An 18,838-nucleotide genomic window follows, 5' to 3' on the forward strand; every position below is an offset into this window, starting at 1 on the left:
CTTTTTTCCTCTCCAATCTCTGTTCATGACTGGAATGTGCATGTCTTCTGACTGAGAGGGTGCATTTTCCATGGGTCTTGACAGCTCCCCCATCTTCCTCTTTCTTTTTCCCTGTTTATTCTTTCCCCTCCCCCTCCCCTACCCTCCTTTCCTACTCTGACTTCCCCTTCCCCTCACCCTGCTCTTCCTCTTCTCCTCTCCTCTTCATCTCCTCCACCTATGTTTCCCCTCCCTTTCTCTTTCCTTTCTTCTCCCCTCCCTTCTTCATGGCTTTTCCTTTCTCCTTTACACTCCTCCCTCCTTCTCCTGCTTGGAAACCCTGAATGGAGAGAATCTAAGTTAGAACTAGAGGAGAAGTGTAGGACAAGATTATAAACTCTTTCTAGAGGGTTTTCTCTAAAGAGGAGAACACGGAACGTGATATATCAGAGGCTCCTGGAGAGTATGGGAACTGATGGAGTTAAAGCACTTGAAGGAGTTATCCCAGAAGATAGGTGATTGTCAGAGACTAGGAAACTTGGATTGGTGACAGCGAGGTCTAGGGGGCATGGCAATGGTAGAAGCTGAGATAAGGTGAAGGATATGATCGTTAGAAAAGAGATCATTCTGTAGGCTGCCTGTTCACTCTGATGATAGTTTCTTGTGCTGTGCAGAAGCTCTTTAGTTTAATTAGATCCCATTTGTCAATTTTGACTTTTGTTGCCATTGCTTTTGGTGTTTTAGTCCTGAAGTCTTTGCCCATGCCTGTGTCCTGAATGGTACTGCCTAGGTTTTCTTCTAGGGTTCACATAGCAAAGACTTGGAACCAACCCAAATGCCTACTAATGATAGACTGGATAAAGAAAATGTGGCACATATGCATCATGAAATACTATGCAGCCATAGGAAAAGATGAGTTCAAGGGACATAGATGAAGCTGGAAACCATCATTCTCAGCAAACTAACACAAGAACAGAAAACCAAACTCCGCATGTTCTCACTCATAAGTGGGAGTTAAACAATGAGAACACGTGGACACAGGGAGGGGAATATCACACACCAGAGCCTGTCGGGGGGTAGGAGAGCTAGGGGAGAGATAACATTAGAAGAAATACTTAATGTAGATGATGGGTTGATGGGTGCAGCAAACCACCATGGCACGTGTATACTTATGTAACAAACCTGCATGTTCTGCACATGTACCCCAGAACTTAAAGTGTAATAAAAAAAAAAAAAGAGAGAGAAAAGAAAAGAAGAGATCGGGAATATAACTCCAGGATACTGGAATGATCATTTACATAGATAAGGAAGTCACTAAGGTGTGTATGTATGTGTGTGAGAGAGAAGGAGAGAGAGAGAAAGGAGAGAGGAGAGAGAGAGACAGAGAATTTAAAAAAGGATATTGGATATATAATATGATACTTCAAAGGACCTGGAAGTTTTTAGGAAAGAAGGAGAGAGAATGATGTGGGAAGACAATTAGGAGCAACAGAGACACCTCCTCACCTCCAGTCCCTGTTATAGAAGACAACACGATTTTTATTAAGGCAATCAAGTGAAGGAAAAGTAGCTCAAAGGGAAGTTTAGGATATGAATTGATTTACTGAAACCCACCGTTATTCCAGAAGGCAGGTCCAAGGGTCTGTGGGGATAGATTTGGAACACAGCTGTATGTGGATAACCCTGGTGGATGAGGGATAACTAGGGAGCCTTGGACTTTCTAAGAGATTGCCATCAACAGGAATATAGGAAATGATGGAATCAATGGAATTGGACTCTAACATACATTGTTGGGTTTGAGTGGGCAGTTGGAGACTCTTACCAGGAAAACTCAGAGCACAGACATCGTTTGGGAACCTGCAGAGGCTGGAGCAGCGTGAGCGCTCTCCGGTAGCTTCTCTGATGTAGTGTTGAGGACAGAGACTCAAAGGTGGGAGAACCGCGGAAATGCAGATTTCTCTGGATAACTCGTGGCACTTTTTCTGATGGTGATGTTGAGGCTGGCTGAGGTATGGGGGCGTTTTCAGCATCCACAGTTTAGCCAATATCCTTCCTACTGTTTTCTCATGGTGAATTCAAAGAAGATGAAGAAAACCATGTCACCAGTTATGCCTGCTCACTTCTCTGGCCAGGGGAATGTGCTCCTAGATACATGCTCTACCCCGAGCACATTTGGAGCATACACACATCCCATGATCCAAGAGAGGGGAAAGATCTTTCCCTAAAAAATTAACAAAGGAAAAGTTAATGGATGCTGGGCAGATGGAATTAGAAATTGTGTATAGCTGGTATCAAGGACCTAAATAACAATGTCTTAAGCCAATTAAGGGTTCATTTTTCTTTTAACTAAAAGGACAGAAGTAGGTAATCCAAAGTTGGTGTAATAGCTCCACTGTCATCAGAGACCCAGACTTCCTATGCTTTTTGCTATACCATCATGGTGCATGATATGTTCCCATAGTATCATATACTTATACTCCAGTATGCTGGGCTACCATTCCTCATGTCTGTATTGTGGAAGAAAAGGAGAAGGGAGCAAGAAAGGGAAAGAAGTACTCTCTCAATTGAGACAGCCCCCTTTAAAAAGCTTTCCAAGAAGCCCTGCTCAATCTCAGCTTTTTCTTATTGGCTTTCATTAGTTGAGGCGGAGGTGGACAGTTGTAGTCTTCTAGCTGGGCATATTACTAAGCTTAATAAAACTGGTGAGAATGGCTATTGGGTGGGCAACTATAAGCCTCTACCACAGCAGTAAAAATAAACAAACGGATGTTAATGCATAATTCGAGATTTGCATCATGAGCTATGATTGGCAGGAATATTTGTGGGAATGAGAAGTAAAAAAGCTAGAAGAACAAGAGTTGGGGTTGGACAGTAGAATACTGCAACTGAAGATTGCAAAAGTTGGGCAGCTTTGCAGAAACTAACACTATTGGGAGGCCTAGGATATGCCCATGAGGTCTAAGAACCAAGTTGATCATGAACCTGAAAACTCTGTCCTGGAAAAGACCACTTCCTTTGTTGGAATGTTGCCTGAAAAATCACAGGAAAGGCCCACCTAAGAGTATCAGGTACCTCCCTTTTGTGATCACCTCCAATCTACAGTTACCATCTTCCATGTAGGGCCAGGCCCTTCAGACAGGTTAAGTTTCCCACCTATGGGCAGAGGGGCTGCATGCTGTGATACTATTTGGGCAATGCATTTGGTAAAACATGAACTTTCAATTGTCCCGTAAGAACTCAAAAAATGGTGGTGTATTATGTATCGTTTGCTATTTTAAGAAAAGAAAATTGTCTTGTTTATACTGTGCAGGCATTGCTAAACTTGTAATTATTATCTTTATTCTTATTTAGTAAAATTTGATCTAATTGCTTTCATTTTATGTAGTAAGAACATGTCCTCATCTCCGCCAGCCCAAACATGGCCACATCAGCTGTTCTACAAGGGAAATGTTATATAAGACAACATGTTTCATTGCCTGTGATGAAGGGTACAGACTAGAAGGCAATGATAAGCTTACTTGTCAAGGAAACAGCCATTGGGATGGGCCAGAACCCCGGTGTGTGGGTAAGTTTCTAGAAGGTATAATGCCTTGGGTGATTCATTTCCTCTGCTCTGATTTCTCCAGTATTCTGTGAAGACCTAGAACTAAACACTAGCTGGTAATGAGTATAAATACACATCCACATGTACAGGTGTAGGTGTTATAGATACAAAAACAAATGTGTTGTCTTACTCCTCTCCCCTAGTCAAGGAACTTCTACAATGAATTCTGTTGTCCAACTCACAGAAGTTTATACCTTCAAATGACCATGTCTTTTTTCTTAGTTTTAATTGAGGCCAATTTGGATGGATTTTTTAAAAACGCAAATGCCTCATCATTCCCTTGCTTTGTTAAACATGTTTTACATTTATGTTATTAATGGAAGGACAAAATTAGGAACTGGTGAATCTTTAAAATTGCTTTATTATTACACAAGAACAAATAAAAATAACTGAACATTCAACTGAAAAGTTGGGAAAATAAAACAACTGCAAGGAAAATTGAAAGAAGGATATAACCAGAATTGTTTAAGTAAATGAAAAAGAACTCTCAGAATTGTTTAGGTAAATGAAAAAGAACTATCAGAATTGTTTAGGTAAATGAAAAAGAACTATCAGAATTGTTTAAGTAAATGAAAAAGAACTATAAAGGGAGAATGGATGCAGTAGAATAGTTAAGAAGCAAAACTTTAAATAAAGTAATAAAATAGAATTTAAATTATAAGTAAGAAAAATTCAAAAATAGAATTTTTCTGGCCGGGCAAGGTGGCTCACGCCTGTAATCCCAGCACTTTGGGAGGCTGAGGTGAACGAATCATGAGGTCAGAGTCGGAGACCAGCCTGGCCAACATGGTGAAACCCTGTCTCTACTAAAAATACAAAAAATGAGCTAGGTGTGGTGGCAGGGGCCTATAATCCCAGCTACTCGGGAGGCTGAGGCAGGAGAATCTCTTGAACCCGGGAGGCGGAGGTTGCAGTGAGCCGAGATCGCGCCACTGCACTCCAGCCTCAGCGACAGTGCAAGACTGTCTCAAAAAAATAAAAAATTTAAAAAATAGAATTTTTCTAAGAAGTTTCCATACCATATAGTTTGGCCCAAATAATGGAAAGCCAGCCAATTCATATTCTTGAACTATTATTTCATTGTCAACCTGACAATTATTACCAAAAAAAGATAGAAAATTATAGACCAACCTTACATATAACTGTAAAAGCAAATATACTAGCAACCCACATTGAAAAAAGAATAGTCAGCCAAAACAAGTAAAGTTTATTCTAAGATTGCAAAAAGGAGTTAACATTAAGTAATCTATCAGTATAATACATTACTTCATTATAGCAAATTGGAAAAAAATTGTACAGTTGCTTAGCAGAAGATAAAAATTCATTATTTAAGACACATTTTCAGTAAAATTTTTAAAAGCTCATATTGATATAACTCACTTAATAAAAAATGTCAATCTGAAATCTGCAGCCACTTATGGAGAAACAATATAGACAGTCTTATCAAATCTGGCAAAAGAAAAATGTACTCACATTGTTTAGTACTATTCTTAAATCTTTAGCTATTGTAAGAAATTATGAGATTAGAGATACTGGGATTCAAAATCGTCATCATTTGTAGACTACAAGCCTGCCCCCCTCCCCCCTCTAAGAAATAGAATGAATCTACTAATCAATGAGAGGTCATTAAAGTCACAAGAATAGCAAATATATCTGCCAGCAGAGATTTGAAAAAATAAATAAATAAAAATAAAACAAACAGCTTTTCTATATACAATGATAAGCAGAACATATGGTAAAATATGAGATTCAAAAGATCTATGGAAAATATAAAATATGTCAGAATAACCTTAAATAGAAATGTGTGGAACCTGTATTAAGCAAACCAGAAAAATGTTACTGAGAGATGAAAAAAATATTTTAATATTTATATAAAATGTTTTCAAAATGTTAAGTTCTTTCCAAATTATGTATTTATATATAAATTATTTATATTAATTTGTATATATTTATTTATATTACTACATAATTTATATATTATATATTATAATTCTATAATTTATATAGTTATATTAATTATATTAATATCTAGTAACATTTATGTTAAGTTCTTTCCAAATTAACATAAGGAAAGAACACATTACATATATATGTATTGCATATACATGTAATACATTGAATGCAAACTCATTCAATAGCCTAAAAGGGATTTTCTTTTTTGCCCTTCTTTTGGAATTAGGGATTGATTCTAGGATTCATCTAGAAAGCTGTTATAGTGAAAAAAATCACTAAAATCAGTTTGAAAAGGAAGATTAATAGGAATAGTAAATAGAAAGTAGCTCTAGCAGGTTTTCAAATCTTTTTTAATCTGCAAAGATTAAGAATATGCAAGGATTACCATACAGATCACAATGAAGGAAGCATCACAGGTCAGTTGAGGGAAAAAATGATTTCTTTAACTGATCATAAGGGAAAATTGACTAGCTCCTTGTGAAAAACAGAACAAAATAAAGTTTTCTGTATGTTTGCAATTCACACTGAACACTGAAAAAATATCTTCATAGATTTTAAAAGATAAAGTAAAAGTAAAACCTTTAAAACCTAGAAGAGAATCTATTTAACATATGTAAGTGAATGCTGACCAATCTCAGAACTTACTAAGCATAAAAGCAATGGAAATACTTCAAAAAGAAAAAAACTCAGTAGATTAGACTATATAAAAGTTTAAGACGTGTTCACTGAAAAGTACCATAAACAAGCAATAAAAAAAGAATAAAATCTTCAACAACTTTGACAGCCAAAAGGATAATTTTCTTGCTTTATATAGGGCCGGCCCTAAATAAAGGATACTGAGTGTCACATTGTCATTATATTCGAACCACAAACTTGGCTTTGATTTTCCTGTTGATCCAAGTAGACTAGGAGCTCTGGGCAGGCATGCAGTTCACACTGTGCAGAAATAAAGAGACAAACCATTTCTCAGGAAAAAATGGCTTTTGCTGGCACAGTTCGGAAGGAAATTATTTCACGGGGGAAGTATGATAGTGGAGTGTTTAGTAGCAAGTAAGTTTTGCCACTTACTTGCGTGGTGACCTTAGGAAAGTTACTAGTGTGCTCAGTTTTTGTGTGTAAGTTGGAATACTTCTTACAACATATAATTAAATAAGTCAATACATGCAAAGTGCTTAGAATAATGCCTGGCACATAGTAGGTAGTGAATAAATGTTAGCCATTTATTCAACTATTCTAATAACATGGAAAATACAGACTAAAGATGTGAGTAACGCTGCCAGTAGATTCTCTACTACAAAAAACAAATGTGCATATGGGTGTGAGCACGTGCTGCCCCCCTCACATACACTCCCTGTATTAAGTCCTAGCCTTGATTTTTCATTCTATCTGCATTCTGCCTAATTCATCTGCTATTCTTTTTCTGTGCTAAATATAGCATTCAAGGTCAAGGCCCTAAATACAACACAGTGATTTTAGGAAGGCTATTAGAAACTTTTCTCATTATATGCTTGCTTAAAAATAGCACCAAAAAGCTCATAAAATAGAGATTGCTGAATATATCACTTAAACCATGAAATATAGAACTCAATTTATGACTTTCTACTTCTAAGCCATAAAATAATATTCTGCAAACCAAATGAATGTGCTCCAAGCAAATGATAAAAGTCACAATCAGTGTTAATTAAAATATCAGAAGATTTTGAAAGTTTTGATGCACTGGCAAAAATAGTAAAAGATAACTAAAGAGGTATAGGTTAGCATTATTTACAATACATTATACATTCAGTGTCATATATAGTTATCATTTAGCAATTTACATAAATCCCAGGGCAGCATAATTGTATTTTTCTTGGGTAAAAAAGAATCTGTGGCATTTCCAATTTGTGGGAACACGAGTAACATTCTCTCTCATTTCCCTACTGTAGAGCGCCACTGCTCCACCTTTCAGACGCCCAAAGATGTCATCATATCCCCCCACAACTGTGGCAAGCAGCCAGCCAAATTTGGGACAATCTGCTATGTAAGTTGCCGCCAAGGGTTCATTTTATCTGGAATCAAAGAAATGCTGAGATGTACCACTTCTGGAAAATGGAATGTCGGAGTTCAGACAGCTGTGTGTAAAGGTAGGTCTCTACACTGGTCAGGTTAAAAATCAAATGTGTTAATAATGCCATATAGGTGCAGTATAGGACAATCCTTCTTTGCAACTTTTGCTGCAAACCCATGATAATATGGTAGGTGCTACCCCAATATCCACTATGAGGATTTCTGATTCAAAGTGGTGAATTTACAAAATCCAATTACAAAATGCCAGACAATGACATAAGAAATACACAAATAAGGAAAATAGTAGAACTGAAAATCAGGTAAGTTTTCCATAAGACTAAAATCTTTAGGGAAGTCTTGGTCTATATAAAACAGGTGAGACGGAATTGATTTTTAAAAAAAAAAAGCTATCAGCACTTTGAAACCTGGCATCACATTCCATTCACAAGAGGACATTGCCATTTTCTCTGCAACAGGAGCAGACCACTATGAAAAAAAAGAGTTATTGAAAACATAAAAGAGTTCTTAGAAGTAAAAAAATGTCCTGACTATCTCTAAGAGAAGGAGAAGGGCAAATGAATGGAATGATTGCTGTTGGTAATTTAAAAGACCAAACTGAGAGTTTCCTCACAATGGAGAACTGAATGAGTAAACAAAGAAAGCACTTGAATTTCCCAATTGATCAAACCAAAAAGATGGAAGTTGAGGGATGCCAGTGACAGAAGGGAAAAAAACAACAACAACAACAACAAAAAACCAATGTCCATTTAATAAGGAGTTCCAGAAGGAGAGAGGCAGAGAGGAGAAGAGATGGAGAAGAATTTTTCTACCAAGAGAAGAAAATTTCTCTGAGCTAGAGAATGGCTTAATCCTTTAGACCACAAATAACTCCTGAGTATTGGGTTGGCATACTTTGACTACTCGTAGTGAAATTTCCGAGTTCCAGAGTTAATGGAAAAATCTTAAATAATTTTCCCTGGCGAAAGAAAGAAATTGCACAAAAGAAACGAGAATTAGATTCACGTTACGTATCTCATTTACAACTTTAAATGCCACAAGGAAATGTAGCAATGTGTACAGGATATAGAGAGCAAATAAATATGAACTTTAGATTCCAGGTCCAGTCAAGCTATTGTTTAAGCATGAATGAAAAATCAAATACTTAAAAAAAATTTTTCAGAGCTAATATGCTACTATGTGTTCCCGTGGGAGAACGTTGTTGAAGTATAAGCCCCTTTGAGAAAAAGAAGATATAAATTGAATAAAATTTTGAAGAAACAAGAAGACATGAGACTTAATGAAATCAATTCAGATATATTCAGCCAGAAGTTACAGAAGACATAATTTAACATAAATTAAAATAAAAGATGTATTTTATCATATAACAAAAACTTAGCACTACCATGACTGGTGTGCATCTGTGTAATGTTAGCACGTCTAATTCAGCACCATAGTATGAAGTAAAAAATATAATTGGCTTAAATTTGTTGTTTGCTTTGACAGTACGTTTCAGTTTCTGCTAGTTAATTCTACTTGACAGCCTCATTTTCAAGTGTAGTTTCTACCTGTCACAGTCAACATTCATTTTTAAATTATTTCGTTCAAAAAATATTTCTCAAGCTCCTATTATATGCCAGGGACCCTATAAGACAGTGGGGCAAGACATCCTGACCTTCAAATAACTGAAATTCTACTAGGGGAGAAAATTCCATTTCAAAATAGCTTGTTGAGTTTTATTGTTGGGAAGTCCAGAGGTTTATAGGATCTTGTGGAGTGGGCACCTCAAAAGGGCCTGGAGAATCAGCAAGAGCTTCCTGAGGAGCTGGGTCTAAGCTGAGAGTTCGAGGATAAGTACTAGACATCCACGTAAAGAGAGAAGAGGGCACTAATTCACGCAAATAAAAGAACATGGGCAAAGGCCCAAGTAAAAGAAAGGCCATGGCCTGACAGTAACTCAACGTGGAAAATGAGTTCCAGTAGGAGAAAAGGAAGAAATGAGGCTACGAGGTCAATAGGTGCCAGTTCAGGATTGGGTTCGTAAGCCATGCTGAGATAAATGATCAGGAAAGCAGGTGCAGATTCTGAACAATCAGTAACTGGGATGTACAAATGTGTCACAATGTATTAAAATAAACTAGATTTTTACCTCTTCCTTAAATGATCTAGGACTACATGTCAGTGTATTAATCGACTTGTGTATTTTCTGAGTTAGATGTGGAGGCTCCCCAAATCACCTGTCCTAAGGACATAGAGGCTAAGACTCTGGAACAGCAAGATTCTGCCAATGTTACCTGGCAGATTCCAACAGCTAAAGACAACTCTGGTGAAAAGGTAAGGTTTGCACAATGATGTACATCCTTTTTCAAATGAATTCTAAATATACTACAGATATGTGTGTTGAAGACTTACTAATATGCTCATGATAATACTTGTATTAGGGTTATCTATAGGGACAGAACTAATAGGATAGAGGTATATATGAAAGGGAGTTTATTAAGGACTGTTGACTCACACCATCACAAGGTGAAGTTCCACAATAGGCCATCTGCAAGCTGAGGAGCAAGGAAGCCAGTCCAAGTCCCAAAACCTCAAAAGTGGGGAAGCCAATAGTGCAGCCTTCAGTTAGTGGCCAAAGGCCCAAGAACCCCTGGCAAACCACTGGTATAAGTACAAGAGTCCAAAAGCTGAAGAACTTGAAGTCAAATGTTCAAGGGCAGGAAGCATCCAGCACAGGAGAAAGATGAAGGCCGGAAGACTCAGCGGGTCTGCTCTCCTTGCTTTCCTCTGCCTGCTTTATTCTAGCTGAACTGGCAGCTGATCAGATGGTGCCTACCCAGACTGAGGCTGGGTCTGCCTCTCCCAATCCTCCAACTCAAATGTTAATCTTTGGCAACACCCTCACAGACACACCCAGGAACAATACTTTGTATCCTTCAATCCAATCAAGTTGATGTTCAATATTAACCATCACAATACTCTTTGTGTATAAATTCTACTCATAAATGTGAATGCTGCATCTGATAGAATAATGATCAACCCTGAATTTTTAATTAGAAATCTCAGATAAAATCCTAAAAACCAGAAACTTTTCATTCTATGGATTTGTTGTATTATTGTAGCCACTAAGATTACTTGACTAAGAATTCTTTGCCCTTTACTAGGTTCTGAGGATCTTTAAGAGAAGAAAAGAAAAAATGTAGAATCAACTATAATTCCTATTTATGAAACTATCTTTTAAAATATGGGTCCAAAATGATTGTGTATTTTTCAGTCAGAAAGAGATAGCATTGGTGTTTCTTATTCAAGCTTGTCTAAATCCAGCATTATTCATAACACAGTATTTTAATTTTCTTTGTATAGTAGCTTGAAATAATCATCCATCAGATGTTAGAAAAATAGTTCATTTAGGAATTTTACTTCCTCTTATATGTACATGGTTAGTATTCACATACATTAAGATGCACTTAAATACTATGTTATTTCTACAGTTATCTGTAAATATATATAAGTTGTACCAATCAGGATACATTGGTGCCGGGGGAATGTAGAGCTCAACATGGAAAAAATAACTGTTCTGATCATTGTGTTTAATATACTTACAATCAAGGTAGCTTTTAAATCTGATTTGAAAAGAGCAAATGTGATTTCTAGGGCTGAATGTACTTTAGGGGATTTGTGTGTTGAGCAGTGTCTCATGTGTGATATTTCCACCACATCTTTTTCTTTTCACCCTGACCCTCCTGCCTTCCCCTTATAAGGACTCTTGAGACTACATTGAGCCCATCTGGATAATTCAGGAGAATCTCTTAATTTTAAGATTCTTAATTTAGTCATGTCTGCTAAGTCCTTTTTGCCATGGAAGGTAATGTATTCACAGGTTCCAGGGATTAGAATATGGATGATCTTTGTGGGGGCTGTTATTCAGCCTACCACATGGGAGAAGAACTTGAATGTGCTTAAAAGAATAAAAATAGAAAGGAAGAGAACCAATTGAGATGAAGAAGTTGAATATACAAGGAAAAGAGGGGGCAATTCATTGTGAATGGCTTCTCTTCAGAAAGTGGTCAGACCTGAAGCTTAACTAAAGGGAATGAGAGAGTTTTGAAGTTTTAGGAGAACTGAGAAGTTTTTAAAAACTCATTCTGAGGAGGAGAGTGAGCAAACCAGAGAAATATACTAGGATTATTTGGCTACTATTGAGGGTCCATTTGAGTTTTGTGATCATGAACTCATAGAGATTAATCTGCACTATTGTGTGAATTTCTCTGAAATTGATGTGACTCTCCAACACAGGCATGAAGAAAGTAAATAATTGGGTTTCTTTATAATGTAGAGTTTTGAAAGAAAAAAAGACAGAGAAACAAGGCAGTTTAGACAATTGGGGAAAAAACCCCACTACATTTGTTGTAATAATAGAACATGAACTCAAAGCAGGGTAAGAAAGAATAAAAAGAAAGAACTTATGATGCTGTCATGAACATCCTTGTACTAAGTCTTTGTCTTTTGTCTCTGATTATTCCCCCAGAAAATTTCCAAAAAGAGAAATTTCTTGGTAGAAAAGTAGGATGCTAAATTATATGTACAGTGCAATCAAAACTATAATTGTGTAACTGATATTGAATAGTCTGAACTAGAGGAGGCACCAGTGGAAAAATAACTATTTTTCTACAGTCACAAGCTTTGGTTACTCTAGGGTATACCAATAGTTCTTTCCATAATTAAAAACCACTTTCAAGGATTAGAAAGAAGAGTCTTGCTGTCTAAATAAAAACTTGAATCATGTATCCACTTCAAAGCTTTTTCCTCTTGCAGCTCAGAGGTGGCCTGACTGACTTGAGAACGGAGGAGCAATGGATATTCTTTTCCTCCTTCTATGCCTCCCCATCTCTGTTTGTGGCCTCTCTAGGGTCACGGCTGGTGGGATAAACAGAAAAATGGCTACCTCAAAGATATCCTTGTCATAATCCTTAGAACCCATGAATATGTTTCCTTACATAGCAAAGGATCTTTGTAGATGTGATGAAAGTAAGGACTGTGAGATGGGAGGATGATCGTGGATTATCCAGGTGAATCCAACTTAATCACATGAGTCCTTAAAAGAGAAGTACTTTTCCCAGCTGTGGTTACAGAGCGATGCTATAACAGAAGAAGGATTTGAGAGATGTGCAGTGAGAAGGACTCAATCTGCCATCAGTGGCTTTGAAGTTAGAGGAGGAGGACCGTGTAGACAGCCTCTGTAAGCTAGAAGAGGCAAGGAAACAGATTCTCCCTCAGAGCCTCCAGAAAGGAACTCAGCCCTACTAACACTTTCATTTCAACCCTGTAAGATCCATTAGTGTCTCTAACCTATAAGACCCCAAGATAATACATTTTTGTTGTGTTTGTTTGTTTTTTGCTTTTTGTTTGTTTGTTTGAGACAGAGTCTTACTCTGTCTCCAGGCTGGAATGCAGTGGCATGATCTCGGCTCACTGCAGCTCCACCTCCCAGGTTCAAGTGATTCTCCTACCTCAGCCTCCCAAGTAGCCGGGATTACAGGCAAGCGCCACCACACCTGGCTATTTTTTGTATTTTTAGTAGAGACAGGTTTCCGCCATGTTGGCCAGACTGGTCTTGAACTCCTGATCTAGTGATCCTCCTGCCTCGGCCTCCTAAAGTGCTGGGATTACAGGTGTGAGCCACTGTGCCTAGCCCATTTCTTTTGTTTTAAGCTGCCAAGTTTTAAGGAATTTGCTATGGAAACAATAGGAAATGAACACAGCTGGGAAAGGAGTGTTTTTGAGGAAAGCTTCAAAAGTCTTTCATTTGTTTAAGGCTGTGTGGCACTCTCTGTATTGCTGATGCACTGTGAGAAGAAAAAAAAAAAAAGAAAAAAAGAAAACCATTGTTTCTCTTATGTAGTCCATGTGCAGATTTGGCAGGAGGCCCTGTAGGAGCACCACCCCCTCCCCAACCCCTTATAGTTACCTGCCATGAAGGTGCATTCTGGCAGGACCCCTTCTGCCCTTCCCCTTAGCTCCAGGCCCTGTCATACATCCCACAACCTCTCAAAACCCCTAGAGCAGGGTATAGGGCAGAACAACTCAAGCACTGCCATCTCCCCTTTCAGCCTATGTGTCTTCACCATGCCAACAACTGTTAGTGCAGGCTGACCCATGTTCAGAACAGCCTTCCTCCCAGTCTGTCCATATTGCTCAAATAAGCCTCCTGACTTCAGCATTCACCAGGAGAGATGCAGCCACCTGTCAACATTCATATATGCCCCTAAACTCCAAGGTGTGGGTGTCGGTCTCATCCAGCACCCCTCACATTGGGGTGAATCTATGGGTTTCTACTGCCCAGCAAGCATCCAGCCTGGGAATGGGATGCGGGTCTCCCTTTTCTGTAGGCACTCCCTGCCCCCTGCCAATGTTCTATGAGTGGTTGTCTGAAGCCCAGCCACTTGGTTTAAGGCAGTATTCCTCCCCATTCCTTCTCCCATGGAGAAGACAGGGGAAATATCCCAACACTCTACCCAAGTGAATTCTCCTATTTCATATATATGTGTGTTTGTGTGTGTGTGTGTGTATTCTATATTCTATATATAGATATATAGATAGATATAGATATAGCTATAGCTATAGATAGATATAGATATAGCTATAGCTATAGATATAGATCTAGATATATCTTGTAATGTGGGCTGGTGGTAAGTGCAAGGGGCACAGGACCAGTTCAGCCACTGCTGTGTCAGCCTCCTGGCAATTTTTCCATTCTTAGGAGCTCTCTTTAGAATATGTGATTACTTACCCTTTATACTCTTCAGCTTTAGGGCTGTAGCTGCAATTATATGTGGAAGCAATATAGTCTTTTTAAATAAAGTTTTAAAAACATGCATAAGCCTTTCATTACCCAATTATCTGTGGCAAAAATATAAGAGTGTCTATTGCATTTCACTCAAGTAAAATGAGCAAATTATCAGTTTAACTTTTCAGCAGCTTATAGTTTGTTGATATAATCTGGGATTCTTATTTTAATTTATTATAGATTAATTAATATAGTTTTTTACATTATGCATATTCCCTTCAAAAAGTCATAACCTTTGATAACACATGAACCCTAACAACCACAATTTTTCATACTGAGTATGTGTTTACATAGTTTTGGTGTTTGCTGTCAGTTCTTCACACCATGACTTTTCTCTCTTATGAGGGATTTGTTGTGATTCACCTCATTTGTTGTGATTTGTTGTGATTCACCTCATTTGGTAGGTTCAGGTAGGTTCAAAATCCATTCTTTCAGAAAAAGTATAAACAGGTCGTATATTTACTAAGCCTTTGCATGTACAAGAACATCTTTTATTTCCAGATGAGCATTTAATGACTAAGAGAAAGGTAATATAGGCTGATTACTATCTTTTTTTCTGAAAATCTCCTTTTTTTTCTGCCTGAATGCTGTGGGAATTTTTAATTGTACATCAAGTTATCTGAGATTTGTTTAAGTGATGCTTGTTGTTTATCAATTTTGGTACATCGAGAGTCCTTTTTATGTACAGAGTCATAGCTTTCTTCAAATCAAAGTTTTCTTCTATATCTTAGAACATTTTTCCTATTCCATTCATTCTGTTTTCTTAAGGAACACTGATGATTCATAAGTTATATCTCTAATTTCTGTTCTGTGTGTCTATACAAAAATTCCATGATTTGTACTCTAAGTTTTCCTCTGTGTCCTGAATGAGACTTTTAAACTTACCCTTTGCATCCCTGATTTAATTTCCTAGAGCAAAATAACTATTTGACTACCAAGATACAGATAAATTCACACACACACACACACACACACACACACCATTCTATAAAATATGTAATGCTATATATAGTAATAGGTTACTTAAGTAGGTTAAAAAGGGATTCTACTTACAATGCAAGATAAAATATAAAATATTTAGGTTTCTATTTAAAAAGAAGGGTGAATGGCACCCTAAAGGAAAATATAAAACGTTGGCAGGTGAAATAATGAAATCAAATGGAAATACATGCCATATTTGTAGATTAAAAAACAAAATGTTTCGTTCTAGCTTTTCTGAAAGAAAAAAATTAAAAAGCAAAATATTTATCGAATAAATATATTTCAAAGGCATTCAGCATATTTTTGAGCATGAAAAGTGATTCTGCAATGGAAAGTAGAAGAATACCTAGATTAAAGTATCAAAAAGAATAATAAGAAACAACTGGATCCATCAGAAATCAAAACATTTAATAAAATAAAAATAAACAGAATGATGCAGTACTATTCCATAAAGATGGATTTTAAAATATCATAAAGGGTGATAATTTAAAAATACAGTGAGTGATTTTTAAGATGTAAAGTTATACTCTCAAATCATACCACACAGAAAATATATTTCCAAATTATACTTTAAATCATTTAAAAAGCTACCATCAAATATATTTGGATGCTTATCAAATCATTTCATAAATAGCTTTCTAATCTTATTTGAAATATTTTTAAAACTGCAGTGAAGAAGAAATTTATTAATTTTTCAATGGATGAAAAAATAAACATACAATTCAGGAAGTAAAAAATATAATACATGCAAACTTGAGAATATAATCTTAGCATATAGCATTAAGAAACAGCTCATTAAAGCAATTACCTGGTGCCAAATTTTTGACTTAACCAAAAATTGATAATATTTAATATAGATCAGAAAATGTGGGGAACTTTGACACTGGTTGACAGTGGGAATATGAATTGTTACCATTCATTTGGAAATAAATTTTATATTATCTACTAATAAAATGTTAACATTTGGGTTTAATAATTCTGTTCATGGAACTCTATTATAAGGAAATAATAAATAAGCAAAATAAGCCAAGCACAGAAAGACAAATATCTCAGGTGAGAGCTAAAAAAAAGTGTATCTCATGAAGATAGAGAGTAGACTGGTGGTTATCAGAGGCCAAGAAAGGTGGGGGAGGGAGAGATAAGAGAAGTTAATTAATGAGTACGAATATATGTTTTGATAGAAGTCATAAGACCTCGTCTTACTTAGATCAGTAGGTTGACTATAGTTTGCAATAATCGATTGTATATTCCAAAATAACTAGAAGGGAAGAATTTTAATGATTCCAGCATAAAGAAAAGATAAATATTTAAGGTGATGGATATCTGAAGTATAGTGATTGATCTTCATAAATTATATGAATGTGTGAAATTATCACATGTACCCTGAAACTATGTATATCTATTATGCATCAATAAAGAAAATAAGAAGAAAAATAATTTTAAATTATCTGTTCAAAACTGTTTACAATGGAAATGTTTGGGTCAAACTAATGTCCTTCAACAGATTTTTCTTAAATTATCATATATTTATTCTACAGAACATTATGGAAATATTTAAGAGTCATTTTAAGTTGTAAAGACCGCATAAGAATGTAAAAGACGTTTTAAAACATAAAAGACATTTAAAAAACAAGGAGCAACATTTTGTTGTGTGCCAATTCTATAAATCATTTAAATAGGATAATCTGGAAAGAAATATGCCAGAAAACTCTGCCTTTTTCCTTTCCTCTATGTGAAATATTGTATCATTGTTAACATTACTAATAATATATAAATCAAAAAACAATAAACGCACTTTTGACGTTAACTTTCAAAATATTTATGTATCTCCAAAAGGTGTCAATCCATGTTCATCCAGCTTTCACCCCACCTTACCTTTTCCCAATTGGAGATGTTGCTATCGTATACACAGCAACTGACCTATCCGGCAACCAAGCCAGCTGCGTTTTCCATATCAAGGTTATTGGTAAGTGATATAGTTTGGTTGTTTCCCCATCCAAGTGTCATCTTGAATTGTGTCTCCCATAATTCCCATGTGCCATAGGAAGGACCCAGTGGGAGGTAATTGAATCATAGAAGTGGGTCTTTCCCATGCTGTCCTCATGATAGTGAATAACTGTCACAAGATCTGACGGCTTTATAAAGGGGAGTTCCCCTGCACATGCTCTCTTGCCTGCCACCGTGCAAGACGTGGCTTTGCTCCTTCTTTGCTTTCTGCCATGATTGTGAGGCCTCCCCAGCCATGTGGAACTGTGAGTCTATTAAACCTCTTTCCTTGATAAATTACCCAGTCTCAGGTATGTCTTTGTTAGCAGCATGAGAACAGACTAATACAGTAAGTTTTCATCGAATCATTGGGCAGTTTTGTGAAAGCAATCCAGAACCCCAGAGACCACTTCTCCTATATGATCAACAACTCCCTTGTCACCGATTCTTCCAACTGGCATTGAAACTTGCTGAAACCACTCCCTGTTTGAAACCTACATACCCTTTAACTATCACCGCTTCTTTCTGATTTCTTCCCATATGAACCCACATGAAAGTTCCCAATGCTTGCCATGTCTTTCTGCTTAATTGCCATTTATTCTGAGTCACCCAAGTCTGGCTTCTGTCCCCTTCACTCGTGTAAACTACCGTCATCAAAGTCACCAGTGATCTCTAGTGTTACTCTGTACTTTTTGGTCCTCATTTTACATAATCTTTCCTCATATTTTACATTTATTTAATTTTTTCAGAGACAGGGTCTCACTCTGTCCTCCAGGCTGGAGTGAGTGCTGTGCCACAATCATAGCTCACTGCAGCCTCAAACTCCTAGGCTCAAGCAATCCTCCTGCCTTAGCCTCCCAAATAGCTGGGACTACAGGCATGTGCCAGCACACCCAGCTAATTTTTTTATTTTTTATTTTTTTGTAGAGACGAGGTCTCACTGTGTTCCCAGGCTGGTCTCAAACACCTGGCCTCAAGTGATCCTCTCACCTTGGCCTCCCAAAATGCTGGGATTATAGGTGTGAGCCACTACACTCAGCTACATTGTACATTATTAACCACACACTTCTTATCAAAACTTTTTCCTTCCCTTAGCTTCTTTGATGTTAGTCTTTCCCATCTTCTTTTTTTTCCTCCGTTATTTTTATCTAACCTTCTTTATTTCTTTTGTGGGTTTCTCTTCCTCAGGCTAATTCTCAAATGTTGATCATCTCTAGGGTTTCAGCCCTGGCCTTCTCTTTCTCTCTTTGCAGTTTTCCTGAGTGATTCTGTTCACTGACAACTCCCATATTCCTATTTCCAGTTCAAATCTCTTTTCTGGAATCCAAACTGGACTCTGAAAGCCTCGTGGACTTTCCCCATATTAATGCCTCACAGGCATTTCAAACTCACCCAAATTATTTCCTAGCTCAGAAAAGGATGCAACCAACCACCTAGCTACCAAG

The 18,838-nt window shown here is 37.0% G+C and overlaps 1 protein-coding gene across 1 annotated transcript in view; it reads left to right on the plus strand.

The window, feature by feature from the left end:
* Nucleotides 1-18,838, plus strand: part of SVEP1 (sushi, von Willebrand factor type A, EGF and pentraxin domain containing 1) — a 227,539-nt gene that overhangs the window by 73,576 nt on the left and 135,125 nt on the right. The window contains exons 6-9 of the mRNA XM_015117116.3: nucleotides 3,365-3,544; nucleotides 7,462-7,659; nucleotides 9,795-9,913; nucleotides 17,244-17,373. Coding sequence (XP_014972602.3) covers nucleotides 3,365-3,544; nucleotides 7,462-7,659; nucleotides 9,795-9,913; nucleotides 17,244-17,373 — 627 coding nt within the window. The remainder of the gene's footprint in view (nucleotides 1-3,364; nucleotides 3,545-7,461; nucleotides 7,660-9,794; nucleotides 9,914-17,243; nucleotides 17,374-18,838) is intronic.

Source organism: Macaca mulatta, chromosome 15 (genome assembly GCF_049350105.2).
Source record: "Macaca mulatta isolate MMU2019108-1 chromosome 15, T2T-MMU8v2.0, whole genome shotgun sequence".
Classification (NCBI taxonomy): domain Eukaryota; kingdom Metazoa; phylum Chordata; class Mammalia; order Primates; family Cercopithecidae; genus Macaca; species Macaca mulatta.